At 41.0% G+C, this 21779-nt stretch overlaps 1 protein-coding gene across 4 annotated transcripts in view; it reads left to right on the plus strand.

The window, feature by feature from the left end:
* UNC13B (unc-13 homolog B) overlaps window positions 1-21779 on the plus strand; it is a 221518-nt gene that overhangs the window by 79527 nt on the left and 120212 nt on the right. For all 4 annotated transcript variants that reach the window (XM_075019433.1, XM_075019434.1, XM_075019436.1 and 1 more), the window contains 2 exons: window positions 4339-4665; window positions 6582-6672. In XM_075019433.1, coding sequence (XP_074875534.1) covers window positions 4339-4665; window positions 6582-6672 — 418 coding nt within the window. The remainder of the gene's footprint in view (window positions 1-4338; window positions 4666-6581; window positions 6673-21779) is intronic.

Consider the following 21779-nt stretch of genomic DNA (forward strand, 5'->3'; position numbering starts at 1 on the left):
CTCCTCCTAGTGGGAAGCAGCAAGAAACAGAGGGGCTTTTTCATCTTCCCTCCTTCTTCTCCAGCAGTCCAGCTGTTGAGAAGAGCATACCTCAAAGAAGTACTAGCTTTAGCTTCTTCAATTTGACATCCTTTTTGGATGAAAAGCCACAGACTGCTCCAGGACAGGAGAACAACACAAAACCAGCTAAACCAGTGAACTCTAAGCCATATGTGAAGCAAAGTATTTCCACTGATTCTGGTGTCAAAATTAGCAGTTCTGCCAGGCAAAAAGATGCAGACAATGAAAAAGAAGTTGATGATATTATTGCAGCAGTGACTGGCAAGCAAATGTCTAATAACCTCACAATCCCAGAAAATAAATCAGAAAAGCTGGCAGTGGAAAATGTAGAAAGTGTTGCTGAGGTAGCTGAAGAGAGTGAGTTAGAGAAGCTTCCACAGACCAATGATGCTGCAGTAACCAATTCAGCTGCTTCTGGTCCTTGCCTTCAGACTCCTAGTGTGCAGGAGGGTTCTCAGGGCCAACAGACTATTTCCTTAGGGGCAGAAGAAGATGCTTTGGATGACATGGGGAAAATGGACAGTGTTGCATTTCCTATTGATAAAGAGGAGACTTATTCTTCAAAAGAAGAAGCTTCTGAAAAGAAAGATTATAGCATGGCCTTAGGTGATAAAATGGATTCCCAGAGTCTAAATGACTTAAATAGTCTAAGTGACATAAAAAATGAAGCAGTCTCTGAAGAAGTATGTGTACAGCCCGAGTTGCCAGAACATAAATTACCCGAACAAACTCTTGGTGACAGGTTACAACAGGCACAAGAGCTACACTCTCCTTCTAAAATGCCAGAAGCATCTAATTTGCAAAACAAACCTAAGGAATCTGAGAGTGATAAATCAGTACTGGATTCTTCAGTTGAAATGTTTTCAAGTTTCATGACAAAAATGAAACCACCTAAAACATTATCTGGTTTCTTTTCCCAACCTCAAGCTACTGCACCTCCTACTGCACAAAAGAAAAGCTCCTCTTTCTTTGGTTTCTCATCCCTCCCAAGTGGTCCAGCACCAGCTTTCACAAATGATCTCTTTGGCATCTTCAAAGGTCCAAAAGAATCTCCAAAAGAGATGCCTCCAAAATCCACCCCTAAACCTCAAAGCAGTAGGGTGAAAGATGTCACTGATCCAGTTCCAGCAAAAGACTCTAGCGAGACAGAAAATACACCTGCAGCCAGAGAGTCTAAAAGAGATGTCATGAGCTCTCTGAAGGAGGATATATTACCTGGTTCAGCAGAAGAGAGCTCCACAAAAGAGTCTCCTATAAAAACAGAAACCAGCGAAAACAGGAACTTGGAAACCTGTAAAGAGGAACCTTTGAGGATCACTTCAGAAACAGCAGTCTCTAGTGAAAATCAAGCCCTCGAGGTTCTGCAGTTGAATAATGATGCACAACCCTCTGAGCTGGTAGATACTAAGCCATACCAGTCTGATTTCAGTAATGCAGTTGATACAGTGCAGGCTGAGGCCCCTGACCAGAGTGATGTAAACACATGCCAACTAGATGTGGAGTCTTCACATGTAACAGAGGAACAGGCTGCTCCTACACACAAAGCAGCCACTGACACCCTTCAGACTGGCTCTTCTGATGGGCTTGAACTGGAAATGGAAGCGCCGACTAATGGGGCAGACACAAACCTTTCCCAGTCGGACCAGACTGATACACTTGAATCAGAGCCTGCTGTTACAGGGGATCAGGCCAGTGCTGGTACTGATCAGCAGGACATGATCAGTAGTAATGATAGAGAACCCGCAGCTCCAGCTGATGAGCACGGTGTTCATCTGCTCCAGCTGAATGAAGAGAAAACAAGTCAGGTAGAACAGCAAACTGCTGAACAAGACACACATTTAGCAATTGATGAGGTGCCTGCAGAAGGGATTGCTTCCAAATGTGACTTGAAGAAACAGGGTAAACCTAATAACATTCCTCCAGATGCAAACAGTAGTAAAATGGTCTTTGAAATACCAAACATGCCCAGTTTGCCAAAATTCAGCTTCATGTCATCTGCTGATAGTGGAAAACCATTTGGGTCATTCTTCTCTCAGCAGCCACCTTCTCTTAATAAAGCAGGGGCAGATCAGGGCCTCATGTCCAGCTTTAAGAAGCTTTCTTCAACTCTGTTTGAAGGAGGTAGTGAAGAAAAGGTGAGTAAGCCAGAGAGTGCCCAAGGAGCAGTATTTGGGAAAAAGCTAGATTTCTCCTTTCCCTGGCAAAAAGACAACAGGGAGACCTCTGCCAAAAGGGAACCACATGTACCACCACAGGCTGTGTCAAAACCAGATGACAAGGTGTTAGGAACAGTCAGTTCAGATGAAAACTCAAAATCTGCAGTCTCAGATCAACTGACTGATGCAAATATAGAAGTAAACTTGTCTTCAAAGCAGCCTGACACTGTAGACAATGAACTTTCTGAAGAACCATCTGGTGCAAGCACTGTTGATGATACATCCAACAAAGAGCTGAGAGAGAAGCTTGATAAAGAGTCAGAAGATCAGCAGAATGTGATTTCAGGTGAACTGCAGAAAGAAGATCAGGCAGAAGAGCATGCACCAGATGAACCTGAACTGAAAGAAACTAAGCTTGATTCTGCTCCTAATGGAGCAATGCTTCATCCTAGCGCACAGGCTGCAGATCTGAATAGCGTGGAACAACTGAATGAGAAAAGGCTAGTTACAAATGAGGCATAATAAATGGTTTCAAGTTTGTGACCATTTATAATGCAATATTGCAGCAGTAGATATTGGCCTTGGTGTCTGATGTTTGTAGCTCAGTCCCATCCCCTATTTGTTGTCAAGTGTTTGTAGTATTACTGATAGCTCTCACAGAGGCAAACTGCAGTCACTAGTTATCTACAAGCCCTTAGACCATTTTCTCACCTTTTTCCACACTTTTTCCTGTAACTGTAATTTCACTTCCCATGTTCTTATACTGTGTCCCATGAATGAGAAGCTTTTACTGCAAACTTCATTAGTTTTTCAGAAGTTAGATTCTTTGTTTGTTAATTCTGCTGCATACAATTCACTTTCTTGTTTAGTGGTAATTATGTGGTATTTACTAAGAAAAAAGTAATGGTACAACATATTGGAAGGAATGAGCATTTTGTTTTCAAAATGAAAGGTAAAGGCTTCTAATTTTAGAGATAAATTTAACTTACTGTTGCTGTATTGTAGGACTAATTAGGTTCATTTCACATTATTGAAGATTTTAAAACATTTTCTGAGATATCAGTGAAGGTATTCTAATGCTTGCTATTCCTGAAATCTGTGCAAAGGTTATTTTATGCAGTTAGGAAAGCCACTGAAGGAAGGTATCAGTATTTCCTGAGTCTGTATTCAGTCCTGTGCATATGTTAAGTTACAATTGCCCTCGAAAATAAAAATAGAGACTTGCTAAACTTATATCTCAGCATGATATTAAGTGAAACTTGTGCCTCTGATCATACAGTTGCAACACTGCACCCCCAAAACTTTCTATCTGGCTTCAAAGTCTCCTAAATTTGCAAATGAGAGAAACATTAGTGCTGCTTAATTCTCAGACTGAAAAGTTAACTGTGGCTAAGCTGTAGTTTTCCTGACTGCATGAGAAATTTCCATCCACTGGATTTTGTGTGAGGATTCTAGGAATTCAGTCCTGGAAGTGGTGTCTTGGATCACAGAAATTATGCCCCTGTGGCGCTGTTTTTATATATAAAGAAAATTCTTGAGAAAGCTCTATTGGAATGAGACATGTGGCTTCCCTTTGAACAATTGCTCTACTTTTGTAAAAGGTTTTAAGTTGATAGTCTTCACAACCTTAATCTTGACTGCAATATATTTTATCGTAAACATATAATACATATAAAAATGAAGTTAACTTTAATTTAAATGTGTTAAGCTTAACAATAGTCAGCTTAAATGGTCATGGTAAAGACCTTAGCTGCAGTGAAACTGCAGAAGACAGAACCACTTAGACTCTGAATTGCTATGTTTCCATTCTTATTCCTGTCTGGTTATTAGAATATCTTCACTGGCAGTTTCTAGCTGATGTAAGGTGAAGTAGTAGTTGTTGGTGCAAGAAAGACCATTGGCATATATGGTCTATATACTGGTAGGCTGTGTATGACGTATTTTTACTGCCTACCAAAGTTTTGAGGTTCAGAAGTCTAGATCTAGTTTGGGGAGCATAATAGTTAAATGACTTCATAACATGTCTTTTCAGTAATACTTAGTGTCCCACTCTGATGTGCAGATTGCTTTGTGTTTCTTCAAGCCACTGTTTTTTCTGATGGTCTTTCTTATTCTCTCATAGTCCTGCTGACAGTAGTAGATATGGCTCCTCTTGTAATGTCAGCCAGGGAAGCTCTCATCTAAGTGAGCTGGACCATTCCCATGAAAGTGCCCATGGCTCTGAGCAAGAAGATGATCACCAGGAAGAAGAGCCGAATCATTCCTACCACAGTTTGGGCAGCTACCAGAAGGATGGTCAGGCATGGCTCAGGGAGCAAGAGGAGCCTCATGGTGAAGGAGAGGAGGAGAAGGTCTGCGAGACAGAGGAGAAATGTGCAGACCATTCTGCATCTAAGTTACCTCTGGAACTTGAGAAGCCCAAGGATGTTGATGCAGGAGCCCAAGTGAGGTAGGTGAAACTCTGAGTTCTTTTCAACTAATTCAAAGAGGATTCTTCTCTTTCCTGTTTCCTGGGGAAAATTACATACATTGTTCTTGCAGCCTTCTCTAACAACTAATGATGTTGCTGATCTGTGAAACATCTTTATGTGCAGGACCAGTTATTTATGAGACATTGGCTAAGCTTAAATTATGTTTGCTATGTATGTAAGGAGGAATGCCTGCTAGTGCCTTGAAGCTCATTTGCTGTGTTTTCTGTTTCTGGTTTAATGAATGTAGTCTGGACCAAAGATAGCTGCTTCCATTGCTCATGTGTGATCAAGCTTATGTGTAAGCAATGAAGAACTACATGTAGTCATGGGTAGAGCTGCACTAGTTCCTTCCTTGTGTAGTAGGCTACCACAATTAGAGTTAGTGTTTATGTAGTTGTAGGTTGTAGAATTACAATATGAATAGACATGTTGCTCTGACTCACTGTGGCAGCTTTTCTTGTCCTTGCACTTGGGCTTTCCAAGCTGTCACCAGTATTGAAAACAGTCTTCAAAAGTATTTCAGCTAAGTTTGGGGGAGTAATGTGCTGGGTTTTGTACAGGTTTTACAGGAATTTCATATTTCACTACTTAACTTTGGGAGTCACTTTTTTCTTGAGGTAATCAAGTTATTGCAGCCCCTAGTGTGGATACGGTTATGCTTTCCTAAGTATGAGGGTTTGTTTTCATCTGGTACAATTAGATCCATGGAAAGATATCTGCCTGTCTGTACCCTTTCGAGGGTATAGCTGGTGTCACTGTGCTTATATGAGGGAATTAACCACAGCAGTTCATGTGTAGGCAACCCTTACACTAAAGATGAAAAAAGGAAAACAGGACTAGTAAAAGTGTTAAACTGTTTTTCAAACTCTGACTCACTTTCCTCTTCTACTTACAGAGCAGCAGGATTCTTGTCCCAGAATGGCTGGCCTATATTTATTCACAGGGAAGGTTATTCACACAGTCTATTTCAGCCTAATTTAGGCATCTAACTTAGATACTCCTGCATCACTGGCTCCCTTTCTCTCCACACTCTGGCAGTGCTTTACTATCTCCATGGAGTATGCATGGAACTGAGCTCTGAATGTTGATCCTTAGAGTTGCACCTGAGCTAGACATGTAGCATGGATGCATGTTGCTCTCAGCTATGTTTTTTTTTGTACTGTCAGCAGTGCGGGGTCCTTTGCAGACAGGGAAAGATGTTTGTTTCGGTGATTTACACCTCAGCAACATACAAAAGAAGGAATGCAACCTTGGCATGTATCATGAGGTTAGGGAGTGTAAAAGGCCCAATGTATCATGAGGTTAGGGAGTGTAAAATGTGCTGTGGCGCACTGAGATGGAGCATTGCTGCCAGATGCACATGCCCTCTTGAAAAGCTGTAGGAAAGGATGGAGTGAGAAAGGTGCAATAAATGGGGAAAAACACAGCTGAGCCCTGTTGCTGGTGTTTCCACTGAAGAGGGGCTGCAAATTTGCAACCATAGGGGTGAGTAGAAAGAGGCAGTGGTTAGAAGGGACCTGCAACAGGCATGGGGATGGAAAATCTTCCATCTGCCTCTTTGTGTGTGCAGTTAGGATACCAATGTGTTGAACTGGCTTGATCAGGTATCTTGGACTGCTTTCCTGATGTTCTGACCAACATCTTACTCCTGGGGCTGGATTATATCCTAGTTTATATCTTTCAGCTCATCAGTTTCCAAGATGGTTCCAGTATATAAGGAAACCTTTGCTTTAGTCTCTCACTTCCCAGAGCATGTGCAGGGCTGTGTTGACTGGAGCCTGTTGGTTACTTCAGCTTCCAGAGCTGAAGCTGTGATTGCACTGTGTAACATTGAATCTTTAATGCTACAGATGAGTGTTTTTCATACAGTGTTTTTATGTTTCTTGTCTTTAAGCTACCATGGAGACAATGAGCCACCACCATTTCCTCCAGCAAGAGCCCATTGGATTAGAGCCATTAGCAAAGTTCGACTGCAGCTTCAAGAGGTAGGATGGAGTATTGCTTTGCTGCTTCTCTGTGCTACCAGGGTTTTAGATCTGTGGCTGAAGGTTTCATCTCTTCTTCCTTGCAAGACACCTCTTAACAGTTTTAATGTTTTGCAGACAAAAAATTAATCAAATGTACTGTATAGGACTGCAGCATGTTGTGATGGTCTTAGAGCTATCTAATTCTACCAAACATTTTGAACGTCATTGTGTGGAACTAGAGATGAATATTAGAAAAGATGCAGAAGCAGACAAATTAGCTCTGAATTTGTAAATAGTAAGAATAATGTTTGAGACTAAATGGTTTGTGTTAAACTGTTCAAAATGAAGACTTTTTCTCAAGGCAACTTGAGGATAGCTTGTTAGCTTAGTAGGAGTTATCTGTATTATTTGTCGTGTGAAAATGTTCCTTGGGAAACTTTACATCAAATATTTTTATATATATACTAATTGAAAGTGGGTGTATAATAAATCTTGGTATTTCCATCTCATGAAAGTAAGATTTAAAAATAAATAATCTTGATTTGGGAAGTCAAAAGGAAAAGGTTGTGACATTTTCTTCAACAGTATAAACACTCTTGTTTTAGAAAACAGCAATTAAGACCCAAGAAGTTGTTGTTGTTTTAAAAAAAAAGTATTATGCTTTCATCCATCTGTATGCCCACAGAAAGATAACATATGGTGTTCATATTTTATAGATGATAAACTATTGCCTACTACCCAAAGTGCAGAGTTAATATATTTCATTTAGAAATGCTACTTTTATCTAGAGCTCTCTTGGTTTGTTTTTATAAAAGATTATTTTACAGTATCTATCAGTAGCAGGACTTTTCTTTCTTTTCTGGATTTGTTGCAAATTTTTAGGAAAACAAATTTTATTTTTTTTTTAATCTGGGGAGGCATCTGAAGTGCCATAGCAGAAGTAGTTTTTCCCTTGGCTTATCTGTGTTGTAAATTCTTTCCTGTCTAACAATGACTGTGTTACTTCACTTCTGAGCAGAAGTGATTTGGGTCAAAACTGTCAATGTGACATGGAAAGTGAAGTTTAAGAACACTGTTAGTAGCTAGGAAGAAAAGGAACTTCTGTTGTGGTTTTGTAGAGCATGCAAATGAAACAGCTTAGTTCTGTGCCTTATGGAGAACAAGTGTACAAACATACTAGAAAGGACAAGACATTCAATGATGCCTCTCCTTGGATAGCTCTCTCTTTTTTTCTGAGAGAGTACAAGATCCATGAGGTGGTTCAGCGTCAGTCTCTATGTTTCTGCTGAATTGGCAGGAAGACATGCTTTGAGATGACTGTTAAAGAAACACTAGTTTAGTTATGACAGCAAAATGTCATGATTTGCTTTGCCTTGACTACTAACAACTATTGATCCAAAATTCCCTTAAAACAAAAAACGTAAGAGATGGAGCTTTACAGCAGCCTGCTCCAGGGCTTAGCTGTCTTTACTGTCCAAAGGCTTTTCCTGACCTCTGCTCTAGATCACTCTTGTGCTGTATAAATCAATTTCTCATTATTAGGACAAGTAGTAAGGGAGCAGAACTGATTCCCTTCCTCTCTAGAATAGTGAAGGCGTGCTGCAAAGAGAGGATGAAGCCCCACTCGCTCTTCTCGTGTTCACTAAATGACCCCTTTTCTTTTAGCCTTTTTTAAGGCACTCTTTAATCAGCCTGTCTTTTTTTTTTTCCTTCTTTTTTTTTCTGTCTCCTTTCTTTGTTTCTCCTGAAGTGCAGTGTCCAAAGCTGAATGTATAGAAACCCAGCTGAGAGCCTGCTCATGTGCACTACAGAGCAATGAAAAGTTTGTTCTCCAGGCTGTGATCCTGATGTCCCAAGATATCAGATATTCTGCTGTGATGGTGCCTTTTTATCGCAGACTCACACTGATGCATAGTTAGCCTCTTATCCTTTCCAGAGCTGAGGTTCCTTCTGAAGAAGGGCTTTGTCAGTTGTTACCTAGCCTATATTTGTGTTGGATTACAGCTGAATATGGCTTTGCATTTATTCTTACAGATTTTTTTTCACTGCTTAAGCACATTGCTGTCTGTCTCTTCCTAATCTGTTATGCCTACAAATCCTTCAAGTTGTATGTGAAAAAGTTGTGCAGTACCCAAGCTGCCAGGCTGTGTGCTACCAGAGCTGCCTCAGGGACCCTGCTTGATACATTCTTTGAGTTTGGGTACCCAGAGTATAATTTTTTCCAGTGTGTTTGCATCTATTTTAGCAGTTTCATCCAGACCTCAGGATATGAAACTTCTACTGTTCTTCTCCTACCCCTAATACTAATTTACCTTGTCATAGAAGGAAGTTAAATGCATTTGACACAGTTCTGCTCTTGATGAAACCATGCTTGCTGTTATTTCTCTCCTTTTTATGTTCTAGAAGATTTGCAAATAATTTGATATTTGTTCCAGTCTTCAATTCCTAGGAGCGGGGGGAAAAAGTCAAGTTAGAGCTTTCATAATTATCCAAGTCCTCCTCTTCCTATTCTTTAAGCAAAAATGCTTGCTTTGCCCTTTTCAAATCTTCAAGTGCACTGCCTGTTTTTCAAGTTCTTAGCGCTTTGTGATTGTCAGTGTTGCAACCTAGTACCTCAGGATGAAGGGCCAGCTGACTTAGAAATAACCATCTTATCTGTTTGCTTTTAAATTTGTTTTCCTTTACCACAGCCTGGTTTTTACAACTTGCTGAACTGTTTTTTTTCTTTTTTTGAAAAAACAACATTAATTCTGTCAGCTGCCTGACTGCAGTTGTCTCTGTCAGTGAGGACTTGAAGCAATTAAGGCAGCAAATATTCCAGCCTTCTTAATGCCACCTGATGATTGATAGCTTTGTCTTCCTATGAGTAGCAGCCATGTTTTTTGTTTTTTTTTTTTTTTCATATTGTGTGTTCGCTGCTAGGTGTTTAATGTTGTGCTTCGGCCTTTTGATTTCTTCCCTGTGCAATCATGCTTGTCCTTAAGAATCTCAAGAAGAGGGTTCAAGTCCTCTGAAGAGGGAGACAGGTCTCTCATTGTATGTCCTTTCCTTTCTCTTCACTGGGATAGCTTGTGATTTTTGTCATTAGTGCTGTTTCATTAACTGTTAACAGCTTCCTGAACCCCCTGGTCCTTTAAGCCTGTTTCTCATGAGCTCTAGCTACTGATTTCATGAGGTTTTATGTGTGTTCTTGAATTACATAGTGTTTTTCTAGCTTGTCTAATTCCTTTCCTTCTAAAATATCAGGAAGACTGTCACAGTTTTCACAGATGCATTTGCATCCTCATTGCTCTCTGTACGTTTCCTCAAATCTAGAAGAGCATCTCTGCTAGTTGTTTTCTGCACCTTGTGCATCATCAAGTCATTCCTAGATCTTGTTTGAGAGTCAGTGTTATGAATACAGACTATCCAGATAAGTATCAGGATTTTAAAGGTCCCTGTGATGATAGTCTAACCAGGTGATTGTTTTGGTAGTTAGAAAAGGTCATGTCTCATTTTTCTGATCACCCTATTAACATCTTCCCATCTTCTGTCATTACCTACAAGCTTTCAAGAGGACTACCCTTCTCTTTTGTTCCAATACTTAGAGCAGCTGCTAATGTCCTTAATGTTCAAAGCAATGCCTCTAGCTCTTCTCCATGTTCCCCTTCCTCAAAGTGCAATATCATTTCATTAATACACATGGAGCTCCAGCTCACAGATCCGAACTGCTGGATTCCTCTCACATAGACTACTGAAATGGTTCTTATGACTCTTAATTGTTAATGATCTGGCTGAAATTTTAAAGAAAGAAAAGGTGGGGAGGGGGGGGGAAAGACACCCGAGAAGTTTCCATATGTGATGCGATTATAAATCCCCTGAGCAATTCAGCCACCTACCTGGGGAGAGATTAATATTCATGTGAATAATATACATGCATCCTGCAGTACCATGAGTCAGAAAAATGTAGTATTTTAATTAAGACTTGACAGTTATAAAATGGCATAGAAATTTATAACTGTGCATGTTAAAAAAGCTTTGCGGTAGCATGCATGGTTTTTTCTTCACTTCTGCTGTTTTCCTTGTTCTCTTTCTGTGTTTGTGAAGAGGCAACTTAATTATGCCAGAATCAAACTAGGGTTTTCAGCCCTGAGAGGAATGACTCAATAATTCTCACCTTCACACTTAGAACTTTGTCTACAAAGAGGGATTAATTGATAGCTTGTCTGCTGCAGTCACTCTGTAGGAGCTTCTTTTCCAGAAGAACAAGCACATAGCTATTCCATCTTCAACTTGCAGCCCTCTTTAAGTGAAATAGCCTTCAGCTAGGGACATGGGTCTGTGACTTTTAAAATTACACAAATTGTGATCTGAGTTTTGTATAACATACAAGAATTGGCAGACTGGAGAAGAGCAAAATTCAGTCAAAACATCAAATTGCCTCTCTTACCAGTTCTTTCAAGTATATTTAGGTATTAGAAGAGGGCGTGGGGTCTGGGATTGCATCCGCTTATACTGAATTTGTTTACAGGGGAAAAGAGTCTTATGCATCATTTTCCTCTTTTGTGTCAGGAGATTAAATACATCATAGAGTGGTTTGGGTTGGAAGGAACCTTAAAGATCATCTAGTTCCAAGCCCACTGCCATGGGCAGGGACACCTTCCGCTAGACCAGGTTGCTCAAAGCCCCGTCCAGCCTGGCCTTGAACACTTCCAGGGAGGGGACATCCACAGCTTCTGTGGGCAGCCTGTTCCAGTGCCTCACCACCCTCACAGTGAGGAATTTCTTCTAATCTAAATCTACCCTCTTTCAGTCTAAAGCCATAACCCCTTGTCCTGTCACTACATGCCCTTCTAAATAGTCCCTTTCTGGCTTTCTTGTAGGCCTCTTTTAAGTACTGAAAGGCTGTGATAAGGTCTCCCTGGAGCCTTCTCTTCTCCAGGCTGAACAATCCCAACTCTCTCAGCCTTTCCTTATAGGAGTGGTGTTCTAACCCTCTCATGATGTTTGTGGCCCTCCTCTGGACCCAACCCAACAGGTCCATGTCTTTCCTGTGCTGAGGACTTCAGAGCTGGATGGACCTCCAGGGGGGTCTCACCAGAGCAGAGTAGAGGGACAGGATCATGCATATTGCCAGGTCATATTGAGCTTCTCGTCAACGAACACCCCCAAGTCCTCCTCCTCAGGGCTGCTCTCAATCCATTCTCTGCCCAGCCTGTATTTGTGCTTGGGATCGCCCTGACCCATGGGCAGGACCTTGCACTTGGCCTTGCTGAACTTCATGAGGTTCGCACAGGCCCACCTCTCAAGCCTGTCAAGGTCCCTCTGGATGGCATCCCTTCCCTCCAGCATGTTGACCACACCACACAGCTTGGTGTCGTTGGCAAACTTGCTGAGGGTGCACTCAATCCCACTGTCCATGTCGCTGACAAAGATGTTAAACAGTTCTGGTCCCAATACCGATCCCTGAGAAATGCCCCTCATCACTGCTCTCCACTTGGACATCAATCTCTTGACTGCAACTTTTCGAGTGTTTTGAGTAAATTTAATTGTTTTTGGTTTGAAAACCAAAGTCATGGGAGCAGTGTTTCCTCTTTGGTTTTTCTTCTTCTAGATGCCATTTTATACCAATTATTTTGATTTTAATCTTTGTCTTTCCCTGTTAAATGTCAATAGTCTGTTCTTTTTGACTACTGTGTAACTAGATCATATACTGAGATGGCAGATGTAGTTCATGACATTGTTTTTCTGGAATATGGTAAGCACCTGCAGCAGGGGGGACTAAATGACTATTCTCTTCTAGTCTTACAGGTACCCAGTCATATCCTCAGTCTTGTTTTACTGTGCTGCATAGCTTCACAGTCAGCACTTCTGATGAAGCACCTGCAGATATTTAAGAACCATCAGGGCCTTGCTTTTAAAAGCCCTGGTCTGGGGAGGGTGTTGTATTAGTGATTTTGGAGTGTGAAGCCCTATTTTTACTTTGAGAAAGCAAGCTGTTGGTGCAAACTACCACTATTCCCGTCTTATGTAGCTGTGGGGTACCCTGAAGAGTCATTTCTGGACTTCCACTGTTAGTGAGGAGACCAGCCATGCACTGACTGGTGCCAGTTTTGGTTGCTAGTTTGATTGTAAGTTACCTGCCTACCCCCACTCCCTACATGTGAATCCAGGCCCTCTGATCAGTAAAACCATGTATTGTATACCAGCCCAGATGGCTAGTGGAGGACATGCCTGCTTTAAGCCAGTCACCAAAAGATTAGAAACTGTCCCTTTCCACCTCTCATGGACTGTGCAGTCAATGCAATAGTTTACTTTTGGTACGTTATTTCCTTTAAGCTTTGTTGCCTAGGTGTCTTTTTATCAGTCCCGTGAAGATGAGTAAGCTCTGCATTTTCAAAGCCTCCCACACAGTGGCAAAGAAGCAAACTGAAGCACTGTGACTCTTAACAGAGTTACTAGAAACTTCTCTTCATACAGAAAAACTACATCTCCAGTTAAATGTCTTCCTTCTTTTCTACCAGTTGTATTTATGAAGGTTATCTTTAACTTCCACCAAAATACCAGCACTGCTGATCAAATGTCCCGGGGATCAGGGTTGGTGGGGAGCTGTACAACACCCTTGTGCTCATGAAATTGCTGTTTCTACACCAGAGAGGAGATCAGATCTGTGTAGGTAAGGCACGATCCAAGGGTCACTGCTGGCTGTAGCGCAGACTGTCTTGTTGTCAAGTGGCTGTGCTCGCAATGGCATGCAAATGCTTTCTGCATACCTTATCTATAAAATGCATATGTGGCTTTCAGATCCCTTAGATATTGCACAACAGTAATTATTTAGAAAGCATTTAAATACAAAAGTAGTGGAGGTGTTCTGCTATCTCCCCATGCCGTAATCTTACTTCCCTGTGTTGCATCTGAGTTTGCAGACTGGCAAGTCTTGTGGGACTCCCCAAAGCCCTTCATGGCTTTCCCAAGGTAGCTTTTAGTGCAGGGTGATTCCCTGGTGCTTGAACAGCCTGTGTCTGTTGTCTCTTCCTGTTGCCTTTTTGCGAGGGAAGGTTCAGCTGACATGCTATACTCAGAGGAGGAAAAGCTTCTTTCATCTCCGAGTGTCTTAAATAAGATACCTGCATATTCGCATCTGTTTGGAATAAAATACATGTTTGTTTATCCTTACTGAGATTCTCTGAGATCTACTATTATTTTTTAACCTGCTTTACAATGAAAGTTAACAGTTATGTTACAGCAAAGAGATAAGTATTTGTACACACAAGAAAATAGTGTTGTGCTTTCATTAGCTGCTGTTGTGGTTTTTGAGTAGCTTTTTGATAACCTTATCTTCAGTGGGAAAAATCAGCAGGCTTGCCCTTTTTAGAGTAGTAAATGCTAAAATTGAGACATGCTCTTTTGTGGAGCAAAATGCTGGTCAGAAATGCTTTTCATACTGACCACAGCAGCTAGGAGCCTATTCAATTGCTAAGAGGATTTTTTGCAAGTTTCCCTGAACATATCAATGTATTCACACTCAACTTCTATTCACCTCTGCTAAAAAACAATTCTGGTGTGGATGGTCTGTATTCCCTGGCACACAGGACATCTGTCCCCTTCAGTGACAACAGAGTTCATCTATACCTTCCTATTACTGGTTAGAAAAAACCCGACAAACTTGGGGAGTTTTCTTAGTCATAACAGCAAGTTTGCAGAGTGGAGAGTTAACTCTCCTATAATGATGTTTTACTATTTCACTGCAAGCCTCCTGTGGGCTTGCAAGACCAGGGGTAGCCTCCATGAGAAGACAATCCCGACATGTTATTTCTTTTCCCGATCTACAGTAGTGTTCAGGACTATAGCTCTGCTTCTCTAGTTTCGTATTGTAAATTCTACACATCTGTGAGTCAAAATTCTTATGAAGCCTTTGACTGGGACTTCAAGTGTAATTTACTTTTCTTCCAAGGTTTATTCCGTTGATTTCCTTAAAAAGAAAGGGAAGGTGTTTGTGTGACATCTGGGCTATTGTTTATAAACACAGGATGTTCCACTATTGGGTGCATCTCTTACTTTGTGTCAGCACTGCACATTAAGTACAAGTAATCCAGTTTGCCTGAACTGTATGCTTCTCTTCTTTGACTGGTAAAGTCATAATGACAGTACTGGAATGCATGTGAATAGTCTGCTGTTACATCTCTTTTTTTTTTTTTTTTTTTTTTTTTACGTGAAACACTTCATGTGTGAGCATTTTACTTCTGGAGTGAAGCTGGATGGAAAGCGGCTGCTGCTTTTGCAAAGTATGGGTTTTTTGGGGGATGGGTGGGTGGTTAAACTTTCTAGTTCTGTCTTTCTGAGATTGACTGAGATGCCAGATGGAAAAGCCCTCTGTGGAAGAGCCAACAGTTTAAGATAGATTATATGTAGAATAAGGGGGCAATAGGACTCTAGTTCCTGATCTAAACTGGGCAATACTGAGATTTTAACCTAGGTTTCCCATGGTTTAGGAAAGTGCATTGATTGCTAGGCTGTAACACTCTTCTAGGGAATGACCCTTCCCTGCGCTCTCTCCCCTGTTTGGGCATCTTAGACCAGAGAAATATTCCTGTTCAAATTCATTGTGGTCCTGTAAAGCAGATTTTTGATTCTGACAAGTTGGTGTTCTCTGAAGGAAAAGATGTCTTAGTCACCTTCATTCCTTTCTGTGGAAGTTGTGCCTCTGTTGATCAAGATCAGAGAGCAAGATGTTGGTGGCAGCAGTGGGCCGGCGATGTGGATAGATGACCTATGTCTTGTACAGCTCCTAGGTTCCTAATTAGACTACATACCCAGAATTGCTGCGTTTTTGTCTCTGGCATTGTTTCACTTAGGCAGTCTGGTCACAGCAATTTCTGTGTTTATCTTCAGAAGTGACTTGCGTGTTGCAGGCTGAAGGAACTATCCATGTGCACAGAGCACCTCTGAACCAGGATGAACTACAGTAAGCTCTTTTCTGCTGTCTGGTGCTGCGCAGCTTGCATTTGCATTTGTACCAACACTTTTCCAAATACTTGGTCAAGCAAGTACTTGTCTTTTCGCAGGACCTGCTGCAGCAGTTGTCTGAAGCTTTCAGGAAAAATGGAACCCAGATCTGTTTGGACAGTGGACAAAGTCCTCTACATAGTATATACCAAAGGCTGTAGAAGAATACTAAAAATGTTGGAGCTGAGGCAATGGTTGCCACCTTATGCAAAATGCCCCTCTTTGCACCTTGTTTTGGGGATGTAACGGCAGAAAGAATTACAGCACTGTTGATAGAGGCTTGTATCTGATGTGGAGTGGGGCACAGAAGCCTGTAGTGTCCTGACCACCTGGACATGGCACTTGCACATGCTGCTAATCAGTAGAAATCAAGAGAGCTTCAGCTAGCATTGGAGTAAGTCAGTTCCTCCTGTTCAGAATAGGGGTGCAATGGGAGACGTGGGCGGGGGGACTCCTACCTGCCACATATGCAGCCCTCAAAAATAGTTAAAAATAGCATTGGCTGTTGGGAGAGCCAGACTTCACACTCTTATTTTTAAGGTTCTGTGTGGGAGGAGGGGATATTTCCCAGTGTTGTGTATTACTGAAGCAATCTGTACAAGAAATGCTGCACCCGAGAGATAGCAGTGAGCTTTGGCTTACAAAGCACAAGACTTGGGGAAAAGATGAGCTAACCAGCACTGTCTGAGAGCATCATAAATGAAGCATTAACTATTCATGCAATGTTAGCAAATGCTTTGAGTAACATCATAACTTCATAGGAAGAAGCTGTAAGGCAGAAAAAGGGGTTTGGTACGTGACAATTTTGTCTTTTAGTGTAGTTTTTCTTTCACTTGTTTCTTGTTTTCCAAGCTGCATGGTTACACAACTTGTTTAGATGTAGGGCAGAGTTGCCTTGCATGCTTCTGAGCTAATTTTTGGAGTGGTGTAAGGGTTGTTCTAACTGGAATCTTCTAGTACTGTGCATCTGTATTTAAGTAAGATGACTCCCTGACCAGCCCCCCCCCCCCCCAAAAAAAAAGTGGCATTTGGAAGTCAAAATGCTGTGAATAATGCTTAATGTAATGCCTGAAGACAGCAGGACTCCAGTTCTGACTCGTGTTATGTAGTATGTAACATAGAGTAGCGTTTTTATTTTCTGCACATTTTAATGTCAATGATTTATTGAATTCAAGCCACTTGAAGGTCTTGTGGTACAGCAAATGAATGCTGCCCATTAGGACATAGTTCTTGCCAGGTGATAGAAGAACTTTCTTTGCATCCAGACTCCTTTCTTGGCATCCAAACAGGATTTTTAAGCCATATCATGGCCACCAACCAGTTGTCTGCTGTCTGCTCATATTTAGAGCCTGAACAAGTTTGTGACATTGTGGAGGACTGATCAGATGAGCCTGATCTGGGTCAAGCTGTGGATTCATTTCCATTGCTGTGATGGTTAATTACTGGCACTTTCAAAAGGGCTTTTTGGTGGTTCCCCGTTGGTTTAATTTGAAACCTGTATGTGGCAAAGGTGGAACCAGCCTTTCCTGGTGGTCTGTGAGCTGGGTTTGTAATATGCATCCTCTGCTGAAAGGTGCTTGAGAACATCAAGGTATCGGATATGTGTTCTGCAGAAATAATTTTCTGAGTGCATTGACAGCTTTGTTCTTTGTATGCTATAAAACTAAAGATAATTTAGGCATAAAGCTGGGATGAAATCCCCAATGTAGCTTGAGATTTTCATCTGTTGCTCAAGCATGCAGGTACCAGATGCTGGAAGGGCTTGATAACTCTGACTGTTAATTTAGTGGGGCAGTGTAGTCTCTTGCTATACAGGGTGGCTTGTTCCTTTAGGCTTGCAGGATTATGTGGTGCCAGGTGAGCAGCAGTGCTACTCTGGCCTGTGGGAGTATCCTGTTAAAAACAGGAGGATCCTGTTTAAGCCACTTTTATGCATTGAATCAGGAAGAGAGAAGGAAAGGCTGTTCTGGGTAACTCATTTAGTCTGTCCTCCCTAGTGTATGAAGTTATAGAAATAATTGGGGAAGAAAGCGATACTGCCTGGCAAATGGGAAATTAGTAAAAACACTAATTGCATGCTGCTTTATATTGTGTGCTACACTGTGACAGACCAGGTGGACAGTAGGTCTTACCTGCCTGTATTTCCATAATATTTCTAATATGCCATGTAGGAAATCAGCAAATGATTTGGAGAAGATGGGGATTATTGGAAAAACCAAAGAATAGGTTATTGGAGTGGGAGAGGGACACTGGGGCAGTCCTGGGAGGGGAGGTCCTGAGAATGTGTGAGGTGAGACCAAACAAGTACGGCTTAGCTTAGCAGACTGGAAGCTGAGAGTGGATGTTGCTGCCATGTACTAATAGAGCATGGGAGTAAATATTGGCAAGTTTACAGCTATTTAAGCTAAAGGTTAATGTTAGTGCAAGAACAGCAGTGTATAAGCTGGTTATGAACAAACCCAGGCTAGAAGTCAGAAAGTGATTTTTCTAATTGTTAGTGAACAGCTTCCAAATGGGTTTCTTTGTCCTTTCTGTTTCTAATTAATCTAAAAATGGATCTGTTTACGAAAGATATTTTATGACAGTTGCCTGTGGGAGCAAAGAATGGGACTTCATCATCCAGGAAGCCTCTAAGTAGGCTGTGAGAAATGTCCATGGAACCACAGCCTCCATAACTATTTTTCATAGTGTGGCCTCCCTGCGTTTGCACTGCCCACCTGCCTGCCTTTGCTGCTGAGCTGTGCCACGTTGCAGGACCCTGTGGGTTTCAGAGCACAACCAGAGGTGCGTAGGAGAGGTATTTGCTATTTAGATGCTGTCACTGAAGTAAAATTGTGAAAATCATATTTCAGCCCCTCTTGGATGGTGGCTTTTCCATGCAGTTGCGCAGCAGATATTAAGGATGCTAGACTGTGTGAGGGGTTTCTTGAAGAATGGTAGTTATTAGTGACTCATGCCTGGTAATGAACCTGTCATAGATATAATTTTGTTTTCTGACAAATGTTCAAGTGGTAACAGTTTCAGAAAATATGGTGTAGTTTGTAAATAGGTTTGCTCTTAAATGAGATTTTAAAAATTCCCCATGGGATTTCAGTTGCTTATTTAGACAGTAAATTGCAATTGAACCTATATTCATTAAAAGTTTTTAAAAGCTAACACTGGAAAATTATTTTCTAGGAAAGCTTGAAAAGCAACAGAAAATATCAAGACAAAATCAGTGATGTGTACTAAAAAGGAGATAATAAGGCTATCCATCTAGAAGGAATTTAGATTTAGCCTTGGACTGATTTATCTATTTAACCTCACTTTGGTCAATACTTTAAGCTGTTACATATAAGAATATATGAAATACAAATAGAGATTGCTTTATGTAAAGGATCAGTTTATTTTAACCATGTTTCCATCTGTTTTTTATTTTTGTTAATAAGTCAATATTCACCTTGTATTTTAAGATAACACACACATTTTTGAGTAGCTGTTATTGAGAAACTGAGAGTGCTAAATTTTATTGCAATTTATTTAAATTTTTCTATTTTTACTCAGTGTCTCATGTTAGTGCAGCAGATTGAAATGCATGCAAGTGTTTTTGTCATATCTCATGTAGCGGGCGCTTGAAGGATCCAGTTTTGTCTACACAAATATCTATAGATTGGCTGGTGTATTCACTCTGAATTTTGTTATGCCTAATTTAAGGAACTTAATTTAAAGCAAGTACAACTCTCCTTCATAATTTGTGACATGGGTACATGTTACTCATCCTAATTAAGTCACTCTATTTTTAGCTCGCAGTAGTAATAGCTAGTTAATACACAACTGTTCAACAACTGTTAACAACAGTTAAACAATACACAGCTGCTAGAATCATCCCTTTTTCATCCTATCTTTACATCCACTTCTCTCCAGTTTTGGTGAAGGTGGAGTGGCTTCTGTGACCTAAGAGCACAGAGCAGAGGCAGCAGCTACTGAAATGATTCCTCCTCCATTCCTGCTCAGTATTTGGGTGTGTTTTGGTCAAACTGTGCTTGTCTGTCCCGTCACAGACTTGCCAAAGGGCCAATTGACCTCTCAGTCACTTGATTTAGGTCAGCTATGTAATCAAAGCCTGGTTTGTAGTGCAGTTTTCATCCTTTTGCAGAGGCTTTCTAAATCCAGTCATTGTCATTTTTTGGCATTAAATTTCCTCCCCTGTCCCTCCTAGTCAGGGGAGCAGACTGACTGGGTTTCTAGACCCAGTTAATCCAGGCCCATTTTGTAGAGCTTGTCAAGTGCCTTTACTGGAGGTGTGAAAGCTGTGTCTGGGCTTATTAATATGGGTGTATTTGCTGTAGTCGGCTTTGTCAGAGCTACAGTGTGGCAGTGCTCCTTTATTCTTGTTCAGTGTCTATACTAACAGTGTCCACAGAGATTGACAGAGGCATATATGTGGTTCATAACAAGTATTTATCGGGTATTTTGCTTCATTAATAAACTGCTGCCTTCTGCAGGGTATATAAATATATGAAAATTATTCCTACCTACAAAGGAAAGCATATTATTTAAGCCAGGAGTCATAAAGAGGAAGGTAGGGTAGTAAAAAAGATTCTTTCCCTGCTTTTTGAAAGTTGGTGCATCTGTGGCAAATGAGGAAGAAGGTGCTGGTAGAGGACACAGTCTGTTGGCGGAGGTAGTTGGGCATTGCTCCTTAAGGTTATTGGTTGTTATTCCTCCACCAAGCAAGCCATGATGGCTTTTGAAAGGGTTTTTCCATTGCCACTCCCTCTGATGCATTAATTGATTTCTGGTTATTTGATTTAAGATTCTGAAAATGAGCCATCAGAGCAGTAAGTGATATAGCTGGGAACCAGACTTCATGGTGATTGACGTGCTCCAGACTTAAGTACTCTGAAAAGTCAGGCTTTTGTTATCCTGAAATGGCTGTCCAAACAGGGAAGAAGGTCTTGACCTGACTCTGCCCTCATTCTTCGCTTGTAATAGGGACATTTTCACTTCACAGGTATGCTATGAAAACACCTATTAATGCTTGAATTACTTGAGTAATATGGTGATGAGTGCAAAGAACACTCCTTAACTCACTGCATGTGACGGTGATGTAACTGCATGTAATGGTAGGGCCTGGCTGTGATACAATAAATAATGCATGTGGTCATGCTTCAAATAACATGAAGGAAACAATATTAAATAGTTTCTTGTTCAGTGGGCAGTAGGACACCCTCTCTGCTCACTGAAAAAGGGGTTTACCTCCAACTGGAGAAGGAATCATCTTTAAGTTCATACTGGCTGCTACCCTGTAAGATCAAGGCTCTGAATTCCTGTAGCCAAGTCCTTATGTGTTGGACCAACCTTTTGCAGAACGCATGAACAGTTTTGTCAGAGACCATTTCCCTGTTCTCACTGTCAAGCTCAGGTAGGAAAACATGCTCTGCAGTGTTTGAACTAAGTCATTGGACTGGGTTGTCATACAGACCATCCATAGGGACTAATGCACCTTCATGTCTATTAACAGGTATATGTGTAACCATGCAGTTTCCTAACTGAGACAGGTCCTGGAATGATACAGGTAAGGAGCAATAAAACCAAGACCTGGGCAGTATGTGAAAAAATTAACTAGACCATCTGTCTTCCTCAAAAGCATTCCTGAAAAATGTACTCCCTCTTGTTAAAGCCTTCTGGGATACAGATTTTGTAGCTTACCTAGACAATCCATGCTCACTTATGATTAAAAGCTTTTCCAGATGTCTAACCTAGCTTTCCACTGCTGCAAGTTGGGCCTGTTATTTCTTTATCTCTATTTACAATAGAAATGCTGAATAGTTTACTTCTCTTGTGTTTGACTCAACTAGTTCATGTTTGAAGGTTGTTATGTCTACCTGAGGTCTACATTTCACAGCATCTGCAACTTTTCCTTCCTAGGTTTCTTGATCAAAAAAGCAATTACAGCTTTGAGAGTATAATTTCAGGTTTTTCCACCCCCAGAACATGTTTGTGCTCAGATGCCTTTGCATTTTAGTGATGCTGATTATTTAATTAGATGTGCAATTAAGACGTTGATTGTAATTTTCCAATTCCATGAATTATCAAGTCCTTATGTTTTGGATGCCATTAGGAGGGAGAGAGATGTAATTTGAAGGAGGAAGCAGCAG

The sequence above is a fragment of the Buteo buteo genome, chromosome Z (assembly GCF_964188355.1).
Source record: "Buteo buteo chromosome Z, bButBut1.hap1.1, whole genome shotgun sequence".
Taxonomy (NCBI): Eukaryota; Metazoa; Chordata; class Aves; order Accipitriformes; family Accipitridae; genus Buteo; species Buteo buteo.